General features: G+C 36.9%; 1 protein-coding gene across 2 annotated transcripts in view; it reads left to right on the top strand.

Moving 5' to 3' along the window:
* The first annotated feature begins 211 nt into the window (after positions 1-211).
* Positions 212-23,306, top strand: part of TAT (tyrosine aminotransferase) — a 261,202-nt gene continuing 238,107 nt past the window's right edge. Inside the window, exons 1-2 of one of the 2 annotated variants that reach the window (XM_044081482.1) lie at positions 212-322; positions 14,184-14,412. In XM_044081482.1, coding sequence (XP_043937417.1) covers positions 14,190-14,412 — 223 coding nt within the window. In that variant the 5' untranslated portion in view covers positions 212-322; positions 14,184-14,189. The remainder of the gene's footprint in view (positions 323-14,183; positions 14,413-23,306) is intronic. The other variant, XM_044081481.1, reaches the window with a different exon arrangement.

Here is a 23,306-nt window from a genome sequence, read left to right as displayed (position 1 = left end):
TGACAAATAAAGATTGCGTTTCTCTCAGGATCAGGTTATGCAACACAAATGTCTATGGAAAGAGTTAAAAGAGACGCTGTGTATGTTTACCAGATGTTTTATGAGGTGAAGCACTGAAGGGCAGAACCCTACTTTTTATCCAATGGCTGTAAGAGCTCAGGTCCAACTCCCATTTTTTAGGACTTTTTAAAGTTTCGCTAGCAAAAAGGCACCTCACATTTTGCTGTTTGTGAGGACTGTATCCGAACCAAATACATTTAAGAGAGCCAATACACCTCGTCAGTTACCACTGTTTCTACAGCAGCACAGAACACCTGGACAGGTAACGCATGCCATCAGTTTTAACCGGTACAGATCTTATGCATTTGTGTTTTTGCTACAGGTTTTAGAATTACAGTTGCCAGTCACTTCAATCTACAGATTCAAATAACATACATAAACACTGATATTTGAACATTAGCACAAGAACTGCTGTTTACTTGTGTTCGTTTAAAAAAAACAAAGAAACTCTAATAATTCGTTTCTTTAATTTCTGTTTTAATATTGTAAAATGTATGTGCAGAATGTTGCATTACACATTCCATTCACAACTCTTTCTTAACTGTACAGATTTTTACATTATGTCCAGATTATTGCCTTTTATTTTTGGTCTGTTCCTCATAACATTTGTGGTTTTCTAAGAAATCCACGAGGTTGAAGTAACTAAATAATGGCATACATTTGAGTTTCAGACCCCACATCCTTCAGAAAATGGACGCTAACACAAATCCTGTTAGTCTAGGCATGTTATAAGTTTATACGAGCAATACTTAAAACCTGTCCTTATTTTTGGGCCTTTGACCCCCTACTTAAGTTTTTTTCTAGATTTCTCGTGCTAAGAGCTAAAGAGGTACAGTCCCACTATTTCATTATTGTATTATTCTGCAAATGGTCATTTATGATCATTGTACTACCCGGTAAACAAATGCCAAGTACGAGAAATATAGTTTGCCGTTTGTGCCAATATATATTCGGCTTGTACCCACGGACAACTAAGTAAGGCTTAATCTTAATTATGAATCCTAGGATACTTCTTTTGCATTAAATCGTTCACCTGTTCTGAGGAACATCGGTTTCCTGCTCTAAACCACAAGTTTTCTTTTTGTTGGACATTACTTTTTCTCTACCCCATCCAAACTAGATTGCAATTGTTTTCAACTGCTTTCCACTTTTACTTACAGCAGGCTGGCTCTTCGAAATGGAACTGACATTCCCGGGATCCCCCAACAGAAGCCGGACTAACTTTCTGGAAAAAATAGATTGGCCGAAAATAGCTCTTTTACTCATTTTAACGCCAAAAAGTATAGTGCATTTTTTCTCTGAATGAGGTAATCCGAGATTAACGCCTCTCAACATCTTAGATCAAGAAATCTGAACCAAGCCATAAAATAATGAGGGTGACAAAATCCCCCAAATGGGGAAACTTTTTAAACATTGATCTTGCAGACTTAGTTGATAGAATAACAGGCTTTGCATCAACATGAATTTTTCTGAAGAGTATGAAGTCTGAAACTCAAATGGCTGTTATTATTTTCTGACTTCAATCCTCAACAATTTGCCAGTGATTTGACATAAAACCGCAATTTTATGAGAAACAGACCAATGAGGCATAAATCTGGACATTCTGACAAAATCAGTGCGGTTGAGTAATACGGAGATTATACTAAGCGGTTTTAATGGCCCAAAGTAGGGCAAGAAAAACACATATTTCTGTCTTTTTTTTCTCAAAAACTGTTGATTATTTTTAGCCGGGCAGTACTTTAAGGAAATTGCAATTTTGTAAAAACCGATTGCCCCATGAGAGAAATCAGTTGATTTTTAATTATCTGATAAAATATGTATTTTGGGCATTTCAGTTTAAAAAAACCTAACGTAGGCTAGTTGCTCAAAGTGCGCCTTAACGCACATAAAGCCGCGCTTTTACAGCATTGTGATGCTTTGCAAAGTGAGGGCGATGTTGTTATCTGCAGATAATATTGGGGGGCGGATTTATTCATACGTCTCAGCCTCTTAGCCCAAGGAATATGGACAAAAGCCCCAAAATAGGGCCATATTTAAATGTTGATTGCGGAAACTCAAGAGAGTTAACTAGAATAATAGGTTTTGCATTGACGTGCATTTTCTGAATGCTACGGAGTCTGCAACTCAGAGGCCTGTCTTTATTTAATAACAAATCCTCGATGATTTTTCCAGAAAATCACACATTTTATGAGGAAAAGACCAAAAGAATGAGGCAAAAATCTGGACATTATGCGAAAAAACAGACTGTTGAGAGGTATAGATTTATTAGGAATTTCTCGTTTATTAGGAGCCTCATTTAGTCGGCATGCGATGATCGCAACTAAAGCGTCGATTCTAATATAATAAACACAGAAGCCATACGAAAAATAATCGTATTACATAGCAGCGACACTGAAAGCATTGTAAACTCTCTGAAACTTTTTTTTTTTTGGGGGGGGGGGGGCATGCAATTCAACTGCAGGGGCGCAGTTTTTTTGCCTTCAAATTAAGCCTTGCTATTTCCAGACATAATGATTTTCTTCATAATGTCAGTCCTGTCCTGTTAGAAGGACAGTAACGACCAGATTAAATTGATAGAAAAGTTTCCCTTACTCGACTACATGGGGTCGAGCATGTGAATGTCTTCTGTTCTGAAACATAGAAAACTGCTTATCTTTTTGCCTCTTTCGAGATGGCGCTATGATTTTTAAGGCTCTATCTCAACATAAATCAAGTGCGAGTCGCACGAAGTCGGAAAAGAGGTGAACGTTTGGTGAAAGAAGTAAAACTCGCCAAAAGTTCCTCTCTTCTCCAGCCAAAGGATAGCACAAGCAAGTGACCACTCATAGCACGCTTTTCCTCCAGCTTTGTTTTCCTGACACAGTGTAACACTACACGATTAATTGTAACGTTACCACGTTTGTCTTGAAATCAGCTTCTAGTCAAAGCGCTTAAGCTATTTGTGTCCTGCGCTCACACGTACAAAACATCTGGCAGTTCGGCACAGTCTTGTGAGTTAGGAAGCCTTTCCAAGAATTTCTTCTTGCGTCTATTATGCAAAGCGGCCTCTTGGTGGTGACAGTTACTCCTACTTCTGTTGTCCTTTCTTGTATCCATAGCTCTCAACCAATCAGGGACAAATTTCAACAGAATCAGGGACAGATCCAGAAATATTTAGGGAACAATCAGGGACACTTTTAAAATATTAGTACTATTAACCTGAGACATTGACTGAACAAGAGAATGTGAATTAATATATATTTTCTGAAATAAAACAAGTCTATAACTCTAATCTTTGTCATTGTGTATTGTGCAAAGCACCTCCTTTTTCCACAAAGACCCCAGTTTTAGGAGGGATTAAGAGGGACATAATTAAAGTCAAAATCATGGACCTCCCTGAAAGTCAGGGACAGTTGAGAGGAATGCTTGTATCGGAGCTGTCATTGTCACTTGCTTTTAAATGGAGCTGAAGAAGTGCACACACAGCACAATATTTCTTAAAAAAGTAATTCTGACATCATCTCACCGTAGCACAATATGGATTTTTAGTGCAGCAAACCAAATATCTCATTACTGTACTGTACTAATGGGCGTGCCTTCGTTGAAGGTTGTGCGTCAGGGCTGGTAACTCGACACGTTAAAATCCACTACCACACATTAGCGGACCGGAGTTCCGCTGTGGCGACCCCTAACCGGGATAAGCTGAAAGACACAACAAGTAATGTAACTGTTGCTTAGTCCACACAGGGGTACGGCGGAACAGCGTCTCATGCTAATAAAATGTAGACTGTTGGCCATAGCTCTTAACTCCCCTTCTCCATAATGTATGACACATTACCCCTCTTATAATATGAAACATCTAAAATGTAAAACTAGGAAGATAACACCACGGTTAATGTGTGTTGATTTGTTAACTTTATATAAATATATATATATATATATATATATATATATATATATACACACACACACACACACACACACACACACACACATTCTTTTTATTGGACGTTTCAAAACATACAGTGACATTCCCTTAAAACTACCACAACATTTTTCCTTTTTATGTTGTCAACTATTTTTATAGTATCATACATAAAAAATGTACACCTTTTATAGCACTGTAACATTTTTTATACAAATATCGCAACCTTTACATTTTAGCACAATTGTATTAATATATTCTTTGGTTTCCCCATCCTCCAACCTGTTTTTGAAAAGACTACCACCATTTTTTAACTACAACCCCTGGCAATGCATAAACTCTCATGAAACATAAGACATAAATTCTGACACCAGAAGTGGCACAATCCACAAATAAATGTAAACATATTATCATCTAGTATACTTATCCAAGTATTTTCAAATATCATTCAGTATAATTTATCATGGATATCTGTTAAAAAATTCTTAACAGTGAATATGTGACATATCAATGTGGAACAGGGCGCAACATGGAATTTTTAAGACATGAAATGAGAAACATTCCCAATAATGAGGTACAGTTGAGAGGTATGACGTTAACAACATCTACATAGATCTATCAATATGGTAAGTATTTATTAATGTAACTGCCATTTGTCTACATACAAAATAGTTATAAGCTTAGATAAGATTGCCATATTATACATATTTCATTTAGTTGAAGTATGATAGTAGGACTAATTTGTTACTTATTACTTAGAAGGCTTTGTCACTGCAGACTGTTCCGATCCTATACTTTCCCTCCATTTTATAAGGGTCAGTGTTAGCCTCCTAAGATCAGACCAAGTAGTATAAAAAAGCATTTGACGTTGTATAAACCTGTATTCACTACCCACAAACAATTTGTAAAGACTTCAGCGTACACCTTTGGCACATTTTATAACTAGACATATTCTAATATTGCATTAAACATTGAGGGAAACTACTGAACCCTAAGGAAACTACCGAATGTGATAAGAAAACTACAACCAACAAAAGGTCCGGAACAATCTCTGTTTTGTTTGTAATTTGAAAATAAACTCAAGAAAACATCAGCAAGACTGAAGAAAATGAATGTCCAATGACAAACTAATCTTTTTTCCTTACTAAATGTCTTGTCTGGCACTCTAAAACAGAGATATGTAGTTCTGAATATAAAGTAATAGAAAATTCGGTATGCAGGTGCTAAACAAAATATTTTATTTATGCTCAGATAATAGCACAGACTCTCTACTAGTTCACTTGTGTATATGTTTGTTTTGCTGACCTGGAATGCCCAGCTTGGCACAGCCCATTTACAGAAGATGCCAAGGGCGAAAAGTTCCAAGTCATTACAGTGTAGCAGTGAATAACATACAGTGATGCAATATATTCAAGATCATGATATTTGCAGTTTGATACAGATTATGTCATAAACCAAGAAACACCAGTATTCAATGGTCAATAACACCCCCAAGGACACAATACTGCACAGCATGATCTTTAGCATACAAAACATTTTTTTCTCCACTTTCATCTGAACAGATCAGAAAAGTAAAACAAGAATACCATAAAATCCATTCTTTTATACATTTCCCAACCCCCCATCAATAAAACAAACAATTAACAACATTAAAAAAGACAAAAACTACTTAAAAAACATTGTTCCTTATTCATCTTTTTTTTATTTTTTATGAATTTTTAGTTTCCTATTTTTCAGGAAGCATTTATTTTTGATTGATTCATTCAGCCCACGTGGCTTATCTCCTATCTGCCATAGTATTTCTCTCTGCTCTAAATAATTTTTAAAATCACCACCTCTCTGATCTAAAACCCCAACTTCTAATTGAGAAAACAATTTTTTTTGTACTTATGACAATCTACAGTGTGCTTATATAGTGCATTTTTGAGTCCTTAGTTCTAATACTATAAATATGTTCTCTTATGCATTCCATGAGGGTGCGAGTAGTCATCCCCATATAGAACGCATCACAACCGCGACATAAACTGATATATACCATTCCCTTACTTTTACAAGTTACGTGTCCAGGGACTTTAATCAACTGTTTAACATGATCTACCACCACATAAGGCCCCTCTGAAATAAACCAACAACAATTACAGTGCCCACATCTGTTCACTCCCACTAATTTGTTATTATTTGAACATGCTACTGGATATCTAGTGTTATTTCTAAACAATAAAATTTTAATCTTTAAAGAATTCCGATACGCAAAATTAGACTTATCACCAATTACCTTAACCAAGTCACCATTCTCTTCCAAAATCTTCCAATTACTTTGCACTATATTCCTAATATTAATGTTATCAGTCATCATATCAAGAGTACAAACAGCCCCCAGCCCTTCACTTCTATTCAAATTTTGATTTATATTCCTCAAATTATGACTTAGGGGAACCTTCAAAATGGGGGGATAACTAATTGATCTCTTGTTCAAAATATCATTACTTAACCACTCAAGATGTTCCTTACCATAGCCCCTTTCCACAAACAAACTTGCTACAGATCCCCCACCATGCCCCAGGATTCCCACTTCTCATTTCTTGATACACTGGAAAATATTAGGGTACAAACCAACACCCTAATAATGGGCGATTTCAACTACCCACCCATTAACTGGGAAAACTACTCATGTACTAACTCTTTTGCTCACCGTTTTCTGGAATTCATAAATTCCAATGCTTTGGATCACCTTATCCACACCCCCACCAGGGGCAGCAATATCCTAGACCTGGTCATTACCAACATGGGTGAACGGTGTTCCACACCAGAGGTCAGTTCCTTGTTGGTCAGATCCGACCACAAGTTAATCACCCTAGACATCCACATCCCACCCCCACCCCACCCTCATTAGGGAAACCACAGTAAAAAATTTCTCCAAAGTCAACACACTTCTTAAGACAGAAGTGGCAAACTTCATGACACCCATGCAGATGGACAATAGAGGTACGACTGCTAAATCCTACACAAATGCACTCTATAAGCACTTACACGAGTGCATGGATCATGCTATCCCTAACAGAACCAAGATGCTATCCTCCAAAAAAAAGGAAGCCAATTTGGTGGTCCCCTGCCATAAACAAACTCTACAACAGAAGAAAGAAACTGTTGCGAAAAAGAGTAAAATCCCATGATTGGAGGAACTCCCTGGTCAGCCTAAGCAAAAAGAAGAGTTCTCTCAAAAAATCCTCCAAAGCTAGTTACAAAAACAAAATTGCCACTGATTCTAGAGACAACCACAAAGCATTCTATAGCTATGTCAAGAATCTCAATAGCAACACTCAGATCTGCTCTGAGTTACAGCACAATGGCACTAAATATACAGAATCAACTGAAATTGCCAACATCCTGACAGATAGGCTCAGTGCTAAATTTACCCCCCTCTCACCCCCCTAAAGGGCCCATCTCTATACCGGAAGAATGCAAAGTTCCTGTAATCATGGCTGCACAAGTAATAACCACACTCTCCAAAGCCAAGAACACAGCATCCATGGGACCTGACAACATTCCAGGCTGCATTCTACATGAACTACAGAGTGAACTGGCACCCCGCCTAAGCACCATGTTCAATCACAGTGTCACCTCAGGCTTTCTGCCCACTGAATGGCCCACAGCAATGGTTATCTCACTGCACAAAGGGGGAGCCACCACGGACCCCAGGAACTACCGCCCCAATAGCCTAACGAGCTTGATATGCAAGGCCATGGAATATATCATCATGGAACTTATAAACAAAGACACTGGTAATCTCCAAACTCTGGATCCCACCCAGTTCGGGTTTGCAAAAGGCAGATCATGTTTAAACCTAATAGACTTCTTTGAAGCAGTCACCAAAGCCGTAGACGAGGGTAAGGTGGTGCACATAGCCTATCTAGATCTCGCTAAGGCTTTTGACACCATCCCCCACTCTAGAATTATAGATAAACTCACTAAACTAGGTATAAATCCCTATGTCACAAGATGGGTTGCCAACTGGCTCACTGACAGAACCCACATTGTGAAAGTAGCAGACTCCAAATCCGACTTCAGTCCAGTGACAAGTGGAGTACCACAGTGTTCAGTCCTGGGTCCTCTCCTGTTTGGTATCTACTTTTCTGGAGTACAGGCAAACACAGAAGGTCTTTGGTTAACGAAAGTCGCAGATGACTGCAAAGTAGAAGCCATAATCAAAACTCCTAACGATGTGGACATCCTACAAAAGGGCCTCACTGAGACAGATGCCTGGTGTCAAAGCCATGACCTCAAGCTCAATGCCAAAAAGTGCATTGCCATCCCCTTTGGTAAAAACTCTGTACCCATGAGCTACAACATAGGTAGTAGTCTACTTAACACCGAAAGTGTGATAAGAGACCTTGAGACACAGGTGGACAGTAGTCTCTCCTTTGATATTCACATTTCCACAGTAATCAGGAAATCCTTCTACATGGCACACCTCATCACAAAAGGTTTCTCATCCAGGAAAAAAGAGGTCATTGTTCCCCTCTACTCATCACTCATTAGACCCATTACAGAGTACAGCACCCCTTTTGGCATGTACCTCACAAGCCATCTACAGCAACTGGAAAGGATGCAGAAATACCTCACAAAGAGGATTACTGGCCTCAAACAGATGCCCTACGCAGACTGTCTCAAAACCCCCCAGCTTTACTCTGTCACATATCGCCTACTCAGAGGCTACCTCTGCCTAACATACAAAGCTATGTCAAACCCAGAGCTGTTGGACATGCTCTACTGAAAGAAATCCCAATCCCTCTGAGCTACATGCTCTAGGGACCTAAACCTTGTCACCACAATATACAGAACATGCTGGAGAGATAGATTCCTGTCCCACAGACTTCCCATACTCTGGAACAAAGTGTTCATCTATATCAAACAAAGCTCCTCATTAGCACTCTTCAAGAAAAATCTTAATGATTGGATGGGAAACAGGAAATTCACCCCGGGGATCATCTCTGTGGCTATGCTCGATAGGGGCACAGGAAAATAATTCTCTTGGGTGGTGAAAGCCAGGTTCCTTTTTGGCTAGGCTTATATAGGCCCTAGGGCCAATAGCCTTGTACCTACTTATGAACCTATAAAGGCAAATTCTTTAATGACAACTCTCTCATTTGTGGTCATTTGGCTAGAACGTGTATACTGTCCTTTAGGTATGTTTTCTTTATATATTTTGGATGACTGCTATTATAATGCAAATATTCATTTGTGAATGTCTCTTTTCTGTGTATCCGACTATCAAATTGTTTTAACTCATCATCCCATTTCAAACAAGCATCCAAAAAATTAACTTCATATCCACAACCCCCTTTAACTAGTTTTATATACTTAGACCTATCATTTAAACCAACAATGAACCTTTCCACATCTGCCTCTGTGCTTTCTAAAATGAAGGACAAATCATCAACAAATCTAACATAATAATGTATCAAAAACTCCTGCTTGAGCTCCACTGAAATATTATTTTCCCACCATGCCATGCTATATTGGCATAGGATGGTGCAACGGGTGACCCCATCACCACTCCTTTTTCTTGTTTGTAAAACACACAAACAAGAAAAAGTTATTATCCAATAATACATCAATTAAATTACATAGAAAGTTAACTTTCTGATTGCTGAATATTTTGTTCTGAACCAAGAACTCCCTTACTGCTTCCACCCCTTCATCATGGGGAATGCATGCAAATAAAGAAATTGCATCTAAGGTGAGCATTATGTGCTTATTAACATCAAAATTAAAGACCTAGGTAAATTCCCTGAATTTTTCTAAAAAAAATCCTACAAATCCTTTAAGTAAGTAGGCAATTTCTGTACTATCAGATTTAACAGGAACACCTTGTGTTTTCAATTAAACAAAAAATATACATTGATAGTCCATTTCTCCATTCATTAATGCATCATACAAAAACATATGAATATATTTATAACTATCAAAAATTTCTTTAACTGTCACTTATTTGTACTCTTCAATATTTACCAATAATTTCAACATGCTGTTTTTGTACTGTTCAGTAGTCATTACAACAATGTTGCCCCCTTTATCACTTTTCATAAACCTTAATTCTTTATTAGATTTTAAATCATGTAAGGCCTTTCTCTCATCTTTAGTTAAATTGTCATACCACATTCTATTTTTATAACTTCTGTTTAAAACACACCTCAAATCATTTAAACATACTTCTTCAAACAACCCAATAGCGTGTTGTAATAGAGGTGTAAAACTAGAGGGTTTAACATATTTCACATCTTCTCTATCAACATATTTTGATAAATATTCTAAATTTAACTTACGAGTATATTTTTTAAAGTCCAGCACTGTCCTTGAGTACTCTGCCCTTCTCGTCGGAACAAAATTAAGCTCATAACTCAGTGCCTGATAGTGTTTGTTTGAAAAAACAACACCAGATAAGTTCACAATGCTAAATTACTCAATGTTATGCCTTAAAGTTCGTCCTTCGATGACTCAGAGGTTGTCTGCCCCCTCATTCTCAATGGCCTCTGTCTCAAGGTTTTGTTGTCCTTTTTTGGTAAAAAAAAACATTCTGTCTTGCCCCAGTTCCAATGTTATTCATAGAGCTGGAGCCATCAGTCTCCAAACCACGTTGCAACTCACTTTCACCATTTACTAATGCTGCTTCATTTCCCAAAGTGGTAGGGGTTTATTTGTAACCTCCATCCTGAAAAGTTTCATCATCGCTGTGGAAGATTTTAATTGGTTAATCAGCCTGTCCTTCACAGTGCTAGCCTGTCTTTCTAAAGGTGGAAAGATTATTGTTCCCTCGAATACCACTGTATTTTTTGACATTATTATTAGTTGGATCAAACGAATCATAGGCACTATTATTCTCATAAGCTTGAAACATCTCTTAATAATTTATTATGTTTATGCAAAATAACATAATTTTCATGTTTCTCAGCTTCATTAAGTATCTGGTCATAAGTATTATCACATTCAAATTCCGTAGTTAAGGACAGTACCTCCTTATCCAAGACCAGAATCTCCTCTTTAAGCACAGTCATTTTTTAGCATTATTGTCCATAAAAAACATGCTGGAGGGATAGGTTCCTGACCCAGAGACTCCCCATTCTCTGGAACAGACTGCCCATAAATGTCAAGCAGAGTGCATCCTTGGTCCTCTTCAAAAGGAACTTTGATGATTGGATGGGAGATAGGAAATTCACCCCGGGGATCATGTCAGTCACCCTGCTAGACAGTGGTCCAGGGAAGTAAATATTGTGGGAAGAAATATCCAGGGAATTGTTATGGCTAGGCTTGTATAGGCCCTAGGGCCGATAGCCTAATACCGACCTATAAATCTATGAACAATTTCAACCCAGCCTCATTAAAGAAACTTGTAAGCTCACTAAACAATGGATTGACAGCAGTTATACCATTAGGGCACTTAAAAAATCTTAGTCCCTTTGAGACTATTGCTAATTCAATACATCTCTTGAAATATTTATTTTCTAAATCGAGAGACCTGTACTTTTTCAAGAGCTTACAAAGCTTGTCTCATTTATTGCAGTACTCTTCCATTCTAATTTTAGTAGTTTTATAGACCGCTCACCCAAATAGATCATGTTTATTATCAAGCACTGCATGTATATCATTATATTGAATTTGAGTCTGTCCATAAACCTTATTACCAGTTCTCACCACATCTGTTGCTGGTAAAGGAGTAGCCGTATCTATCACAGTAGCCTTTGAACTGGGAGATGTTTCACTCTCTTCTCCTCTCTTCCTTACCAGCACTTTTAAAGTATTTTGAATCTTAGTCATCGAAGTCAGTAAGATACATAATAAATCTGAATCACTTACTGATGGTGTAGCATGCATAGTTATATCCATTAACAGATCCACAGCCTCGGCTATCGAAATACGTATAAAAAAACACCAAAAAACAGCAGAAATACATAGACCCGGTGTACAAGAAAACAATGAACCAAGAAACACCAGTATTCAATGGTCAATAAAGGCCACCAAGGTTTTTTGTACACCGGGTCAACATATTTCTGCTGTTTTACAGATTATGTCATAATATATGTCATAATACAGTACAACAAAGCAGGACAGCGGCAGTGCTTATTCTAACTACAAGGCAAAGCAGAATTACAGGTGTAAGATTGAAATGAGGGCTAATAATACGACAACATGACTCAGTGTGTGTAAAATTTTTCCATGATGAAAATGTCTGACCTCTTCCTTTGCCTCTAACGGGTCAATCAACTAGAACAGTAGCTATGTCTAAAGCTTTTTTGTAATGAATCCTTGGATAAATTGTATGCAGCTGAATTGGGCTTTTCACCATACTTTTGCAAGACACTGTAAGTTGTTCATGAACTATAGGGATAGGTCTTTTTTTGAGGTCAATACTTTCTGTGAGATCCTTTCTTGAAACCACACAGGAAGTCAGGCTGGTGAATTAGTAAAAAAGGTTTGAGATAGTTATGCACTTACCATAACAACAGATCTATGTGATCATAGTCAATTTTTTAAACAAATAAACCTCCTTCCCTCTTTCCTTAGTTCTGAGGAGGTCTAGGGGAGACAGTAGAAGGAATATTCTTGGGAAAATTCAAAAAGAACCAAAAGCACCAAATACTTGAAACAGTGTAGCTCCGGTACAATAAAGGCTGTCTTCCCTCTAGTAATTTCTTAGTTTCATGAGCAAACCACGTTGAAATCCAGTATTCAAAGGCTTTAATAATGCGACTTAGACAAAGACATGAACATACAAGTAATTACAAAGTAATTCTTAGGAAAATTGTTTAGTTCTTGAGCAGCATAGTTAGAAATCAGAACAGAAGTGAGGGACACTGATTATTACGAGAGAAGAGGAGAAGTTTGTAAAGTTTTCAGAGCAGAGCACACATGAGCCTGCAGCTAAATCAAAGAGGCTGAAGAGAAAGGACACAGATGATCTAGATATATCAATATGGTAATTATTTATTAATGTGTGTACCCTTAAGTTTAATTTTATGAAAAAAATTAAAACATTTGTAAGGATCAAGGCAAAGTGTGATGTCAAACAAATTGTCACCATATGACTAATGAAGATAAACCTTGCTAATGAGATAATTATCTAGTACTTGTAAAATGTTACTAATAGTGAGAGAGCTGTAGAAAAGTCACAGAAAGAAGAAAGCAGATAGAGTTAACAGAAAGGGGATATTAAATAATAGTACAGCTCCATTTTTACTTTGAAGGTACTGTACAGAAACATTTATAATTAACTATAGAGGTACACTTATCTATGCAGGGAGGACATGCATTCTACTATTGAACAACTGAAGAGAAAAAAAGAGATGGGATATGTTTTTCTAGTATCTTTTTTTTTTAATTGTCAATGTCTCAAATTTTTTAAATTTTCTCTGACAAAGCCAGTTTTTGTAATCATACTGCATAATTTAAGACTGTTGTCATTCACTAAATTAAAACAAAAAAATCTTGCTCTGGGTCACTTTTCATGTTAAGCACCAGACCTGTATTCTGAATACTGCAAATGAAGATATTTAAAGATACCTAACTCAACATTTATCCTCAGGAAATCTCCCTGGTTGCTTTTTGAACTTGGAAAAAATCATCAATAATCAGTCATTGACACCTGCATCCCTCAACCCAGGTCTCTGTGCAACAGCAAGAGACATAGAAAGGACAGGGTCTGGAGTGGGCAGCTGCTCAGGACAATATCTTCTTAGGGCTACTGATCAGTATATGCTATCTTAAAAAATAAAAAACAGTTTCAAAGCTTTCAAGCTGTCAAAATGCTTTCTTTCAATTGCAGCAATTAGTTATTAGGCTTCTACCTCAGCAACATTTTTTATAAACTTTCTGTGTTGTCACATTTAAAAACAGAACAGAAAATTTATAAAAATCAGTTTATTAATGTAGCAATCTAATAACATGTTGCTACCTAAAAATGAAAAAAAGTACAGTTTATAAGCTGTCATTATGTGAGTGTGATTGCCTATATACTGGGATGGGGGCTCCAAATGGGTGCATCAGATAGGGTACCAAATGCATTTGCTCTAGTGCCAACAATATTTTAGTCTGTTCATTGTACTGAACTACCTGGTATATTTGCTGTTTTTCCATGTAATAATGTCTCTCAGTTATATAATAAACCACAAGCATATTTATACTGCAGTCAATCTGTAAGGTTATATTTTTGCTTGTTTCTTAGTAGGAAATGGCAAACAACACAAACATGGCCTATATGAATGGCAATGAAAATCATCTGTCTAATGGTATATACAGTTATCACACCACGGAGAAGATAATGAAGAAAAAGGCTAAATGGAACATCAGGGTATCTGAAATGTCCAAGAAGACCTTTAATCCTATCAGAGCTATTGTGGACAGCATGAACATGGATCCTAACCCTAAGAAACCCATGATTGCTTTATCCATAGGTAGGTACTGTCTAGAAGCTGAAATTCAGTTCTGTTGCATTCATTTCTCATCCTAACTAGGAGAAGGAAAAGCTGTGAAAACCCTTATGAAAATTTCTACCCGGAAAAGCTTAAAAAAACTTCATATTTCGTAGTGTTGGCTAACTAAAAAATTTCAATGATTTCAAGTTCGATGAATAGGTCATTTGGTGAATAGGTAGTTTGGCGATTAGGGTCTGGTGATTAGGTGTTCGATAAATTAAGCATTTGAAGACATGATATATTCCCCAATGTGTGTGTGTGTGTGTGTGTGTGTGTGTGTGTGTGTGTGTGTGTGTGTTTGGGGAGCATATACCAGTATGGATTTTAGAAGAAATAATTAAAGCACACACACACACACACACACACACACACACACACACACACACACACACACACACACACACACACACATATATTTATATAGTTTCTTGACTGAAATTATCTGTGTGATGTATGTAATGGCATGTTGAGCTGTAGAGCACATTATAACTTGCTAACCTCTTTCATAGATCTGCTGTGACATTTTAATACAGTCTGTGAATCCTCCTTGTCAGGGTATTGTTTTGCAGTACTGTATTAAATATTAACAAATAGGGAAAGGGTCAGTGAATTATCAACTATACACATCATTGATCCACGGTGGTGGTGCTGCGGTAGCGTTGTCGCCTCACAGTAAGACGCTGACCGATTCAACTCTCAGCTAGAGCGTCTTCTGTGAGGAGACATGTGTGAATGGGCGTACCTTCGTTGAAGGTTGTGCATCAGGGCTGGCAACTCGGCACGTAAAAATCAACTGCCAATCATTAGTGGGCCGGAGTTCCGCTGTGGCGACCCCCAACCGGGAAAAGCCAAAAGACACAACAACAACACATCATTGCATTGATGGAAGGTAGGAACACAATTTCATTCTCTCTGTATATTTTTCTTTCAGGTCTTGATGCAAAGTAAAATATAACTGTTTACATACTGTATACCCAGACTGAGATTGTGTTGTCTGTAGTTTTATCAGTTAGATTACATTACTGCAAGTTTCCACAATGATGAGATACACAAGTATTACCTGAGTTCTGAGACAAACAAACTGGAGAGTATTCCAGTATCCAAATCTGAGAAAGAGAACAACCTAATAGAAATATATCACTCACTCACATAGTACATCAAGAAACATGAGAAGGAAGAATTCTATTTGCATTGTTTATTTATTTGTATTTGGTTACTGGAAAGTGCAACATGACATATCCTATTTTCAGTGGAAGCCTAGAGAGAAAAGATCTAGGAATAAATATAACATATGTATAAACAAACTAATAAATACCTGCTATGTTGTATGTCATACTGGACTGTATACCCTTTTACTATCTCACCAGAGGAAAAATAAGACAGTTGGAATACAGCCCTTCCTACAGCCCTTACAAAGACTTGTCATTTCATGTGTGACGAGATTGCAATTTTCAGCTCCACATATAATCATATAAATATTTTCCAGTCTGCACCCCTCAGTCTTCCAGCAGCTAGCTAATATGTATACGTTTTAGTATTTATGTGTACATTATACCTACTGAAAAATATTGAAAAATCATTGACTCATGAGACAAAAGTAACTTTAAGTTCCCTTCAATGAGTGCTTTAATTCCTGTTTGAGACTGAATTTCATCAGATAAATAAAAACATATTGACCTCACAATTAAATACCTGAGTGGTATGCCCATCATTTCCCAGATAGGTAATAGAGATATAATAACAGGAATGTAATTTACCAGAATATCTATCGAGAGTTATGTTAGGATCTGTTTCAATTATAATTTAGTGCATAATTAGTTTAATATTATATAGTCACTTAATGAGATGTTACTGCCAGATTCAGTGTTCTACCTTCCTTAAGAAACAAACAAACAAGCAAACAAACAAACAAAAAAAAAATCCCATTTGAGCCACCAAACTAATAGCAATATATACCAGTTCAGGGCTTTCATCTTTTTTATTACTAAGACTTCATCAGAAATAAAACCACAGTTACAGCTTTTCCTTTTAAAGGCTCTCTATTTAATCACATAATGAAATCAATCAACGGAAATGAAAACAAACAAACAAACAAACAGAATAAATAAACAAATAAATGAATAAAAGGTATTAAAACATCTTGTGACTAAAACTAGAACATTATGTCCTCTTAGGCTTCAACAGACTTTTAATGTTTGCAGAGTCACTTATTCCTTGACTAAAAGCAGCATTGCATTTTTCCATGTCCCCCTCTTAATTTCAACAATGTTTCTAAATTCCTTAGTTGGTAATTATTCCTAACATCTTCTAACACAAAGAAGGTAATTTTTTTTAGACTATTATGAATAATAGAGTGCTTATATAATGCACTGGTCTTATTCTTTTTCCTTATTGAATAAAAATGTTCATGTATCCTGCCATCTAAGTATATTTTGGTTTCCTAATATAACATGTTTGACGTAGTACACAAGGCAACATGAGCTATACTCTCTGAAGTGCAGGAAAATCTGACATTAGGTGTGCAACCAATACGAACGCCAAGAATATAAATGATAACTGCTTGAAGTCTCGGGACCTGCTTTGCTGAGTCCCAAGATATGGAGACTGAATGCCTGGAAATACAGACTTACATATACCAAGTCTACGATTCACATTTCTCAGAGTATTTCATTTTCTCCAAGGTATGGCAATCTTGAAGTTGGTAAGTATGAGTTGGGGTGTATTTAAGGTTATCCCCCACATCCAGGGGTGAATGAGGCTTGCACCCTCTGGAAAAAAATAAGTTTAAATAAGAAGAGCAACGTTCAATATTTGCTCTTCTGCTGCATTTTCACTCTTTCATTATTCAGCATGTCAGGCCTTAGCACTGAGTCCCAACATTTCAGTAGAGTGCCAATATAAACCCTAGGACCTTTTTTAATAAAGCTGCAATATTTACATGTACCATAATGTTAAGTACAATAACTGCCATTTGTTTCTGTGGTCCTAGGTTTCTCGTCCTTAAAGTTAGAATTTTTTTTGTTACTATAACAAGGATGTCTTGTTAAAACAGCAAGTAAATCCACATTATCTCCAATAAATTTCCAGTTGTCAATTAAAATGTTAATGTCAAAAGAATAAACAGGATATATCAATGTACAAGTCATATTAGAAGTCTTAATATTTCTGTTTGTAACTAAAAAACTAGTGTTAAAGTCAAATTTATTAATGAAATCAATGACAGCCAAATTAAGGTGGCTTGCTTGTTGACATGACAATGGCCTTTGAAACTGTGAACTATCATCTACTACTTAACAAAACTGGCAAAATTAACTTTAGGACTAGTGCTTTACAGTAACCATTTGAATTGCTGTGATTAACAATGTTGAGTCCTGAACTTTGGTGACTGAATGACAGACACTCTGGACTTATATATATATATATATATATATATATATATATATATATATATATATATATATATATATATATATATGGATTCACTACAAAATCCCAAAACCTCACAATACTGACATGCAAAATACCGACGCCCAAAAGAACGAAACTTTGGAATACTGAAAACAACCTAACAACAACATAAAATCCCAAAACCAGCAATAACAACATGCATGGAGGGGGACAAGCCCCCTGCACCACCCACGTGTGGGGCTCCACCCCCCCACACCCCTCGTAAATTAAATATACCTACTCTGAGATCGCACTACAGTGGAGAGAATGGCAAACTTACCTTTACGCACTATACGGCAATGTCCATTATTCGCTGTCAGGATTCTGAAGTTTCATGCTTCTGGACGTTGGTATTGTGCGGTTTCGAGCTTTCTTAGGGTTCCCATATAGATATATATATATATATATATATATTAAATTTGAGATAGCAGTTTCTCAAAATATTCTTTTTTCTTTTAGGTATGTAAATCTTGAATTAGAGTGTATAAGTTTGGGCTGCTTGTGTCCCACATTAGGGGTGCTGGGGGGCTTGTCTCTTGCAAAAGAAAAAAAAATAAGTTTAAAGGAGAAAAGTGGTGTTCAATATTGATTCTTCTCCTGTAGTTTTGGTCTTTTTCTTGCCATGTTGGGATGCAATATTTTAATAGGGAACTATACTTAAAAGTTACCTGGAGAAGAGTACCATCCAGGTGTATGCTACCAACTCCCTCTCTGAGACTGACAACCACCACACTTGAATCCCAACAAGGGTCTACTCTTGGTTTCCTTCTGTTTTAACTCTTTATTAATGATATAACATGTGACATGACAGATATCTGTATAATTTGCATACAAGTGGCTTGCTACTTCTTGTAACCAGTAAAACTGCTGGTGACAAAAATTCCTGGCATCGTTTTCACACTATGAAAATGCATCCACAAGGTTAGACTCCTACTTTGCCAAGGTAAGTCCACTGTCAGTGCTTGCTCTGACCCAAAAGCTACAAAGTAGTGGCAACACAACCCCTCATGTTACTGAGCAAATATATCTTAATCAGAATTTAGAACCACCCTTATCCATTGTTCAGCATACTGAGAGGGCTGTCAGCCAAGCACTTGTCCAGTTAAAGCTATCCTATAGGATCACCCATCTTCTGTCATCCTCTGCCTAGCGTATCCTAGACAGCAATGGTATTATCCTTAAAACTGAATGTGGCCTGTAATTAGTACCACTACACCCCAGCTCCAACATCACAAATTAGATATGGTTGAAAATAAAATCTGCAGCTCTGTCCTACTTGATGTCAATACCCATCACTGTGACCTTTTAAAAGGGTTTGCAACTGTTTACCAATAAATGGAAAAATATTTTACCTAGCTCACCACTTTTTAAAATAATCAATCAAGGACATTGCCTTCTTCTTAAAACAAAACATCAGACAACAAACATATTATCTTAAGGATTATCTTAAAGAAGTTATTACCCTTATTAGAATTTCCAAACTAGTACCTGCTATATGGAATTACCTACCATAAAAAATGAGAAAATAACATACTTTGGGTATAATTTAAAGTACATTAAAAGGAAACCAATCCAAAGAAATTCTATGTACATACTCTAGAGACTGATTATTTATTTATCTGCATTTGTTTACCAGGAAGGTCTAAATGGGCCATGCAATAAGCCTTTTCAGTGAAAGTCCTGGGAGAAAAGCTCCCAAAGCGTATTCAGGGAAAGAAAAACATAAAAAGGGATTATATTAGGAATTTTTGAGTAAACAATATTTTAATTATAGTGACTACAGATTCAACACAGATTAGAAGGTAATATATTAAAAAGAAATTAGTATCAACAGTTGCAGCAGTACACACAAGAAAACACCAGATGAAGATTAATACAGTAATGCAGTAACACGAGGAAGTAATATAAAACAAATTTGTCTCAGCAGTTGCAGCAAAACTCTCAAAAGAATCAAGTAAAAGTAGTACATCCGCTATAAACAGGGTGACAAAGCTGTCACATATAGAGAGGTTGGATGAAGCAATATCAGCGCAAGTGTTTGTTGGAATGGGGTGAAAAGGTAATATCAGCTGTAATGAGAAATCCACTGACTATAATAAGGGTGTCAAGCAAGAAGACAAAGAAAGACTGGTCTATAGAGCAGGATAAGAACTATAGCTGAATTGAAAACATGATGAAACTGGAAGTGGTATAGAATGGGAAAGGTGCATGTGACAAGTAGCAATTGTCAAAGAAGGAAAAGTCAAAAAAGGTGGTACAGCCATATAGAGGGAGTAGTTAGGGAAAGCCATTTGTGGAAGAGTGGAAATATGTGTACAAGAAGAGGAAGAGAACAAAAGTTAATGCTGACAGAGATCTAGGGCTACTAAAATGCATTTCTATCTAAAGGACTGAGTAAAAATATGGGTGAAGAGGATTGTGTTGTTAATCTGGATGATCAACAGTTACAGAAGAGAAGAGTTTCAGAGTTCAATTCAATGGTTTTGAAAAGACAAACATGCTAGAGTCACTGAGGACAGGAGAATCCATGAGATTTGAGAGAATGAATAGTGGGGATGTGGACTCCACTAAGTAACCAGGAGAAGGAGGAACAGGGTCAGACTTTAGAGTTAAAAAGATGAGTGTGAAGACTTTCTTGAAATTGATTTGAGTTGGGGTTGCCTTAAAGTAGAAGACATCTGGTTCTAGAGCTTAACCACATGGCATGAGTACAAGGTTTCACAGTGTGCATTTAATGCCTTGTCCTGGTAGGCCATGTACTTGTCTTCAGGGCAGAGTTCTCTTGTGAGATAGTACCACTTTATCAGTGGAAGTAGGGAAAGATATTTGGATGGTTGGCACAGAGTAGTGTGGGCTATTTTCACTTGGGTGTATTGAAGATAGATGGGAAAGTCCATCCGTTTTTTTAGTGATGTGGTAAGTTTTGCTAGGAAGATAGGAGGCAAATCTTGACATTTTGCTGTATCACTGCACTAGTCTTTGTTTCTGAATAGTATGAAGGGTAATGTAGATTGGGGTAGCATAGAGGAGCGGGGTGGGAGGTACGCATTGGCTGAAGCCTTTCATGCATGTTCTGAGAAATCCTTTTCAATTCTGATTAAGGCATCTAGTTTTGTATGATATTTTATGGCACTGGATATATGGAGGTCAAGTTTTAAGTTATTGTTCAGGGTGACTCTGACGAGTTTGGTATTTGGGACAATATCCAGAATAATATTGTCAGAAGAGTTATTGGAAATTGAGTTTGTGTGACAGGACTGTATTTAGGTAAGGAGAGCATGACTTTTGCCTCTACCTCCACCTCTATTGGATATATGTTGGTCAAATTTTAAATTATTGTCATGGGTAACTCTGAGAGGTTTGGTATTTGGGACAATATGCTGAATAATATTGTTTGAAGAGGTAGTAAAAAAGTTTTGATTCTGTACAGGGCGCCTAGTTTACCATGAGTCTTTTTTATATAATTGGATATATGGAATTCAAAATTTAAGTTATTATCCAGGGTAACTCCAAGAAGTTTGAGATTTAGGACAATAGCCATGATAATATTGTTGAAATTAGTAGTAGAAAAATACTGTGTGTGACAAGATAATTAGCACTATCACCATCTTTTGTTTATAGGTTCATAGGTAAATATTAGGCAATTAGACTGCAGACAACTTCAAGCCTAATCCAAATCACCTATTCAAAAGATCTCACCAGCTGCAAGGAGGGTAAGACAAGATAGACGGGGAAGAATTTGGGACTGTCCATCTGATTATCTAGGTTTGCCTTGAAAGTGGCAAGGTTTCTACTCTGCTTGGCATGTAGTGGAAGTTTGTTTAAGAGCTAAGGGATATGGTGGGATATGCATCTATTACACTGACATGTCTTATTTATCTGCAGATAAAGCTTTAGTTATTTTAACTGGGTATTTGAAGTACCATTTGTTCTGTGAGGGAATAAAATTTCAAACAGGGTTGGATTTTTCATGACTCAAAAGGCTTGACACAGCTTTCTATGTAGAAATCTATAAGAGACTGTGTACAGAGACTGGGCTGCAAGACTGTCATGATAACAGCAGTTTTTGATTCTGATCATTTTAGTTATGAATTTCTGACCTCCCTGAAGTTCAGTGATATTTAGACAAATACATTATAATGGTGCATGAGATTCAATAATGGATCTGATCAGATATGGGTAATGGGGAATTACATCTTCATTGGGTATAGTGGATATGCCTTTAGAAATTAGATGACCGAGGCAGAAGGCTAAGATGGTCATGTGATGAGTTATCAACAAGAGTGCCTAGATCCCTTAGGACAATGTGTGACAGGAGGGGGTATGTCATCTATATAGTAAGAGGAAATGTTTTGTTTATCAAAATGAACTATGCAACATTTTTTCACATTTAATTTGAAAAAACTGTCCTTTCACCAGATGTTTACACATTGGTCTAACCCATGTTAAAGCGATTACAAATCAATAGAATATCGAATAATAACTCCCATCTGTAAACTTGGATACCATAGGTCAGGAGTGCTGGGCTGATGATGTGAGAAATAAATGCGGAGATAGGAGAGGATCCAACAGTGAGCCCTGTGATACACCACTGGTCACTTTTCTTGCTTTCAGAAGTAGAAACTGTGGCTCTAATCTATTAGGCAAACAGTTAGCTATCCACCAAACAACATAAGCATTTATATTCTAATTTCCAAGTCTGTCAATAATGCCTGCATAGGGAATAGTGTCAAAGAACTTGGCCAAATCCAGATATGTTGTATGTACTGCATAACCACTCCCCACTGATTTGTTTACTTTTTCAAAAAAAAATAATGATCTTTTAGAAGTAGAACCTTCTTTTGAGAAAGCTGAATTGATAAACCTCCAGGGTTAAGAGATTTTAAATGTCCAGATTAATTAAGTCAGAGGTAATATGCTTTATAACTTTATATATGAGGCTAGTGAGACTTGTGTCTGCAATTATCAGGGTCCATGGTTGGACCACTCTTGTATATTGGCATCACAATGGCTGAATTTCAGGTTTCAGCAATTTAACCAGTGGAAAGGTTTAGATTTAACAGGATGAGTAGGGTTCAGTGAGGACAGTGAGGAAAAAATTTTGGAGAGCTTGAGTAAGGACAAGTTTATTAGGATTATGAAACCCGATAAGGGTGGGGGTGTTTGTGTTGGTGTTCTGTGGATTGCTGTGGTGGATTTTGCATATGCCCAATTAAACCTTTTAACTGTGCTCCTTCGTTGTTGAACTGGTGCTTTTCTTTTGGTTATTAGTTAAGCAGGCACCTTCCTTTGGACTTTGTTTCTTGTTTTGTTATGGACGATTCAACGATAAGTATACAAGAAAGTGAGGGCAGGAGAAACGAAATTGGTGAGCTTCGGAAGCTCATCGGGCAGCTTACACAGCTAGTTGGCCTCCTGACGCCCGT

The sequence above is a fragment of the Protopterus annectens genome, chromosome 8.part0, assembly GCF_019279795.1.
Source record: "Protopterus annectens isolate FY-2018-M chromosome 8.part0, PAN1.0, whole genome shotgun sequence".
NCBI lineage: Eukaryota > Metazoa > Chordata > Ceratodontiformes > Protopteridae > Protopterus > Protopterus annectens.
This window is presented reverse-complemented; position numbering and strand designations above follow the sequence as displayed.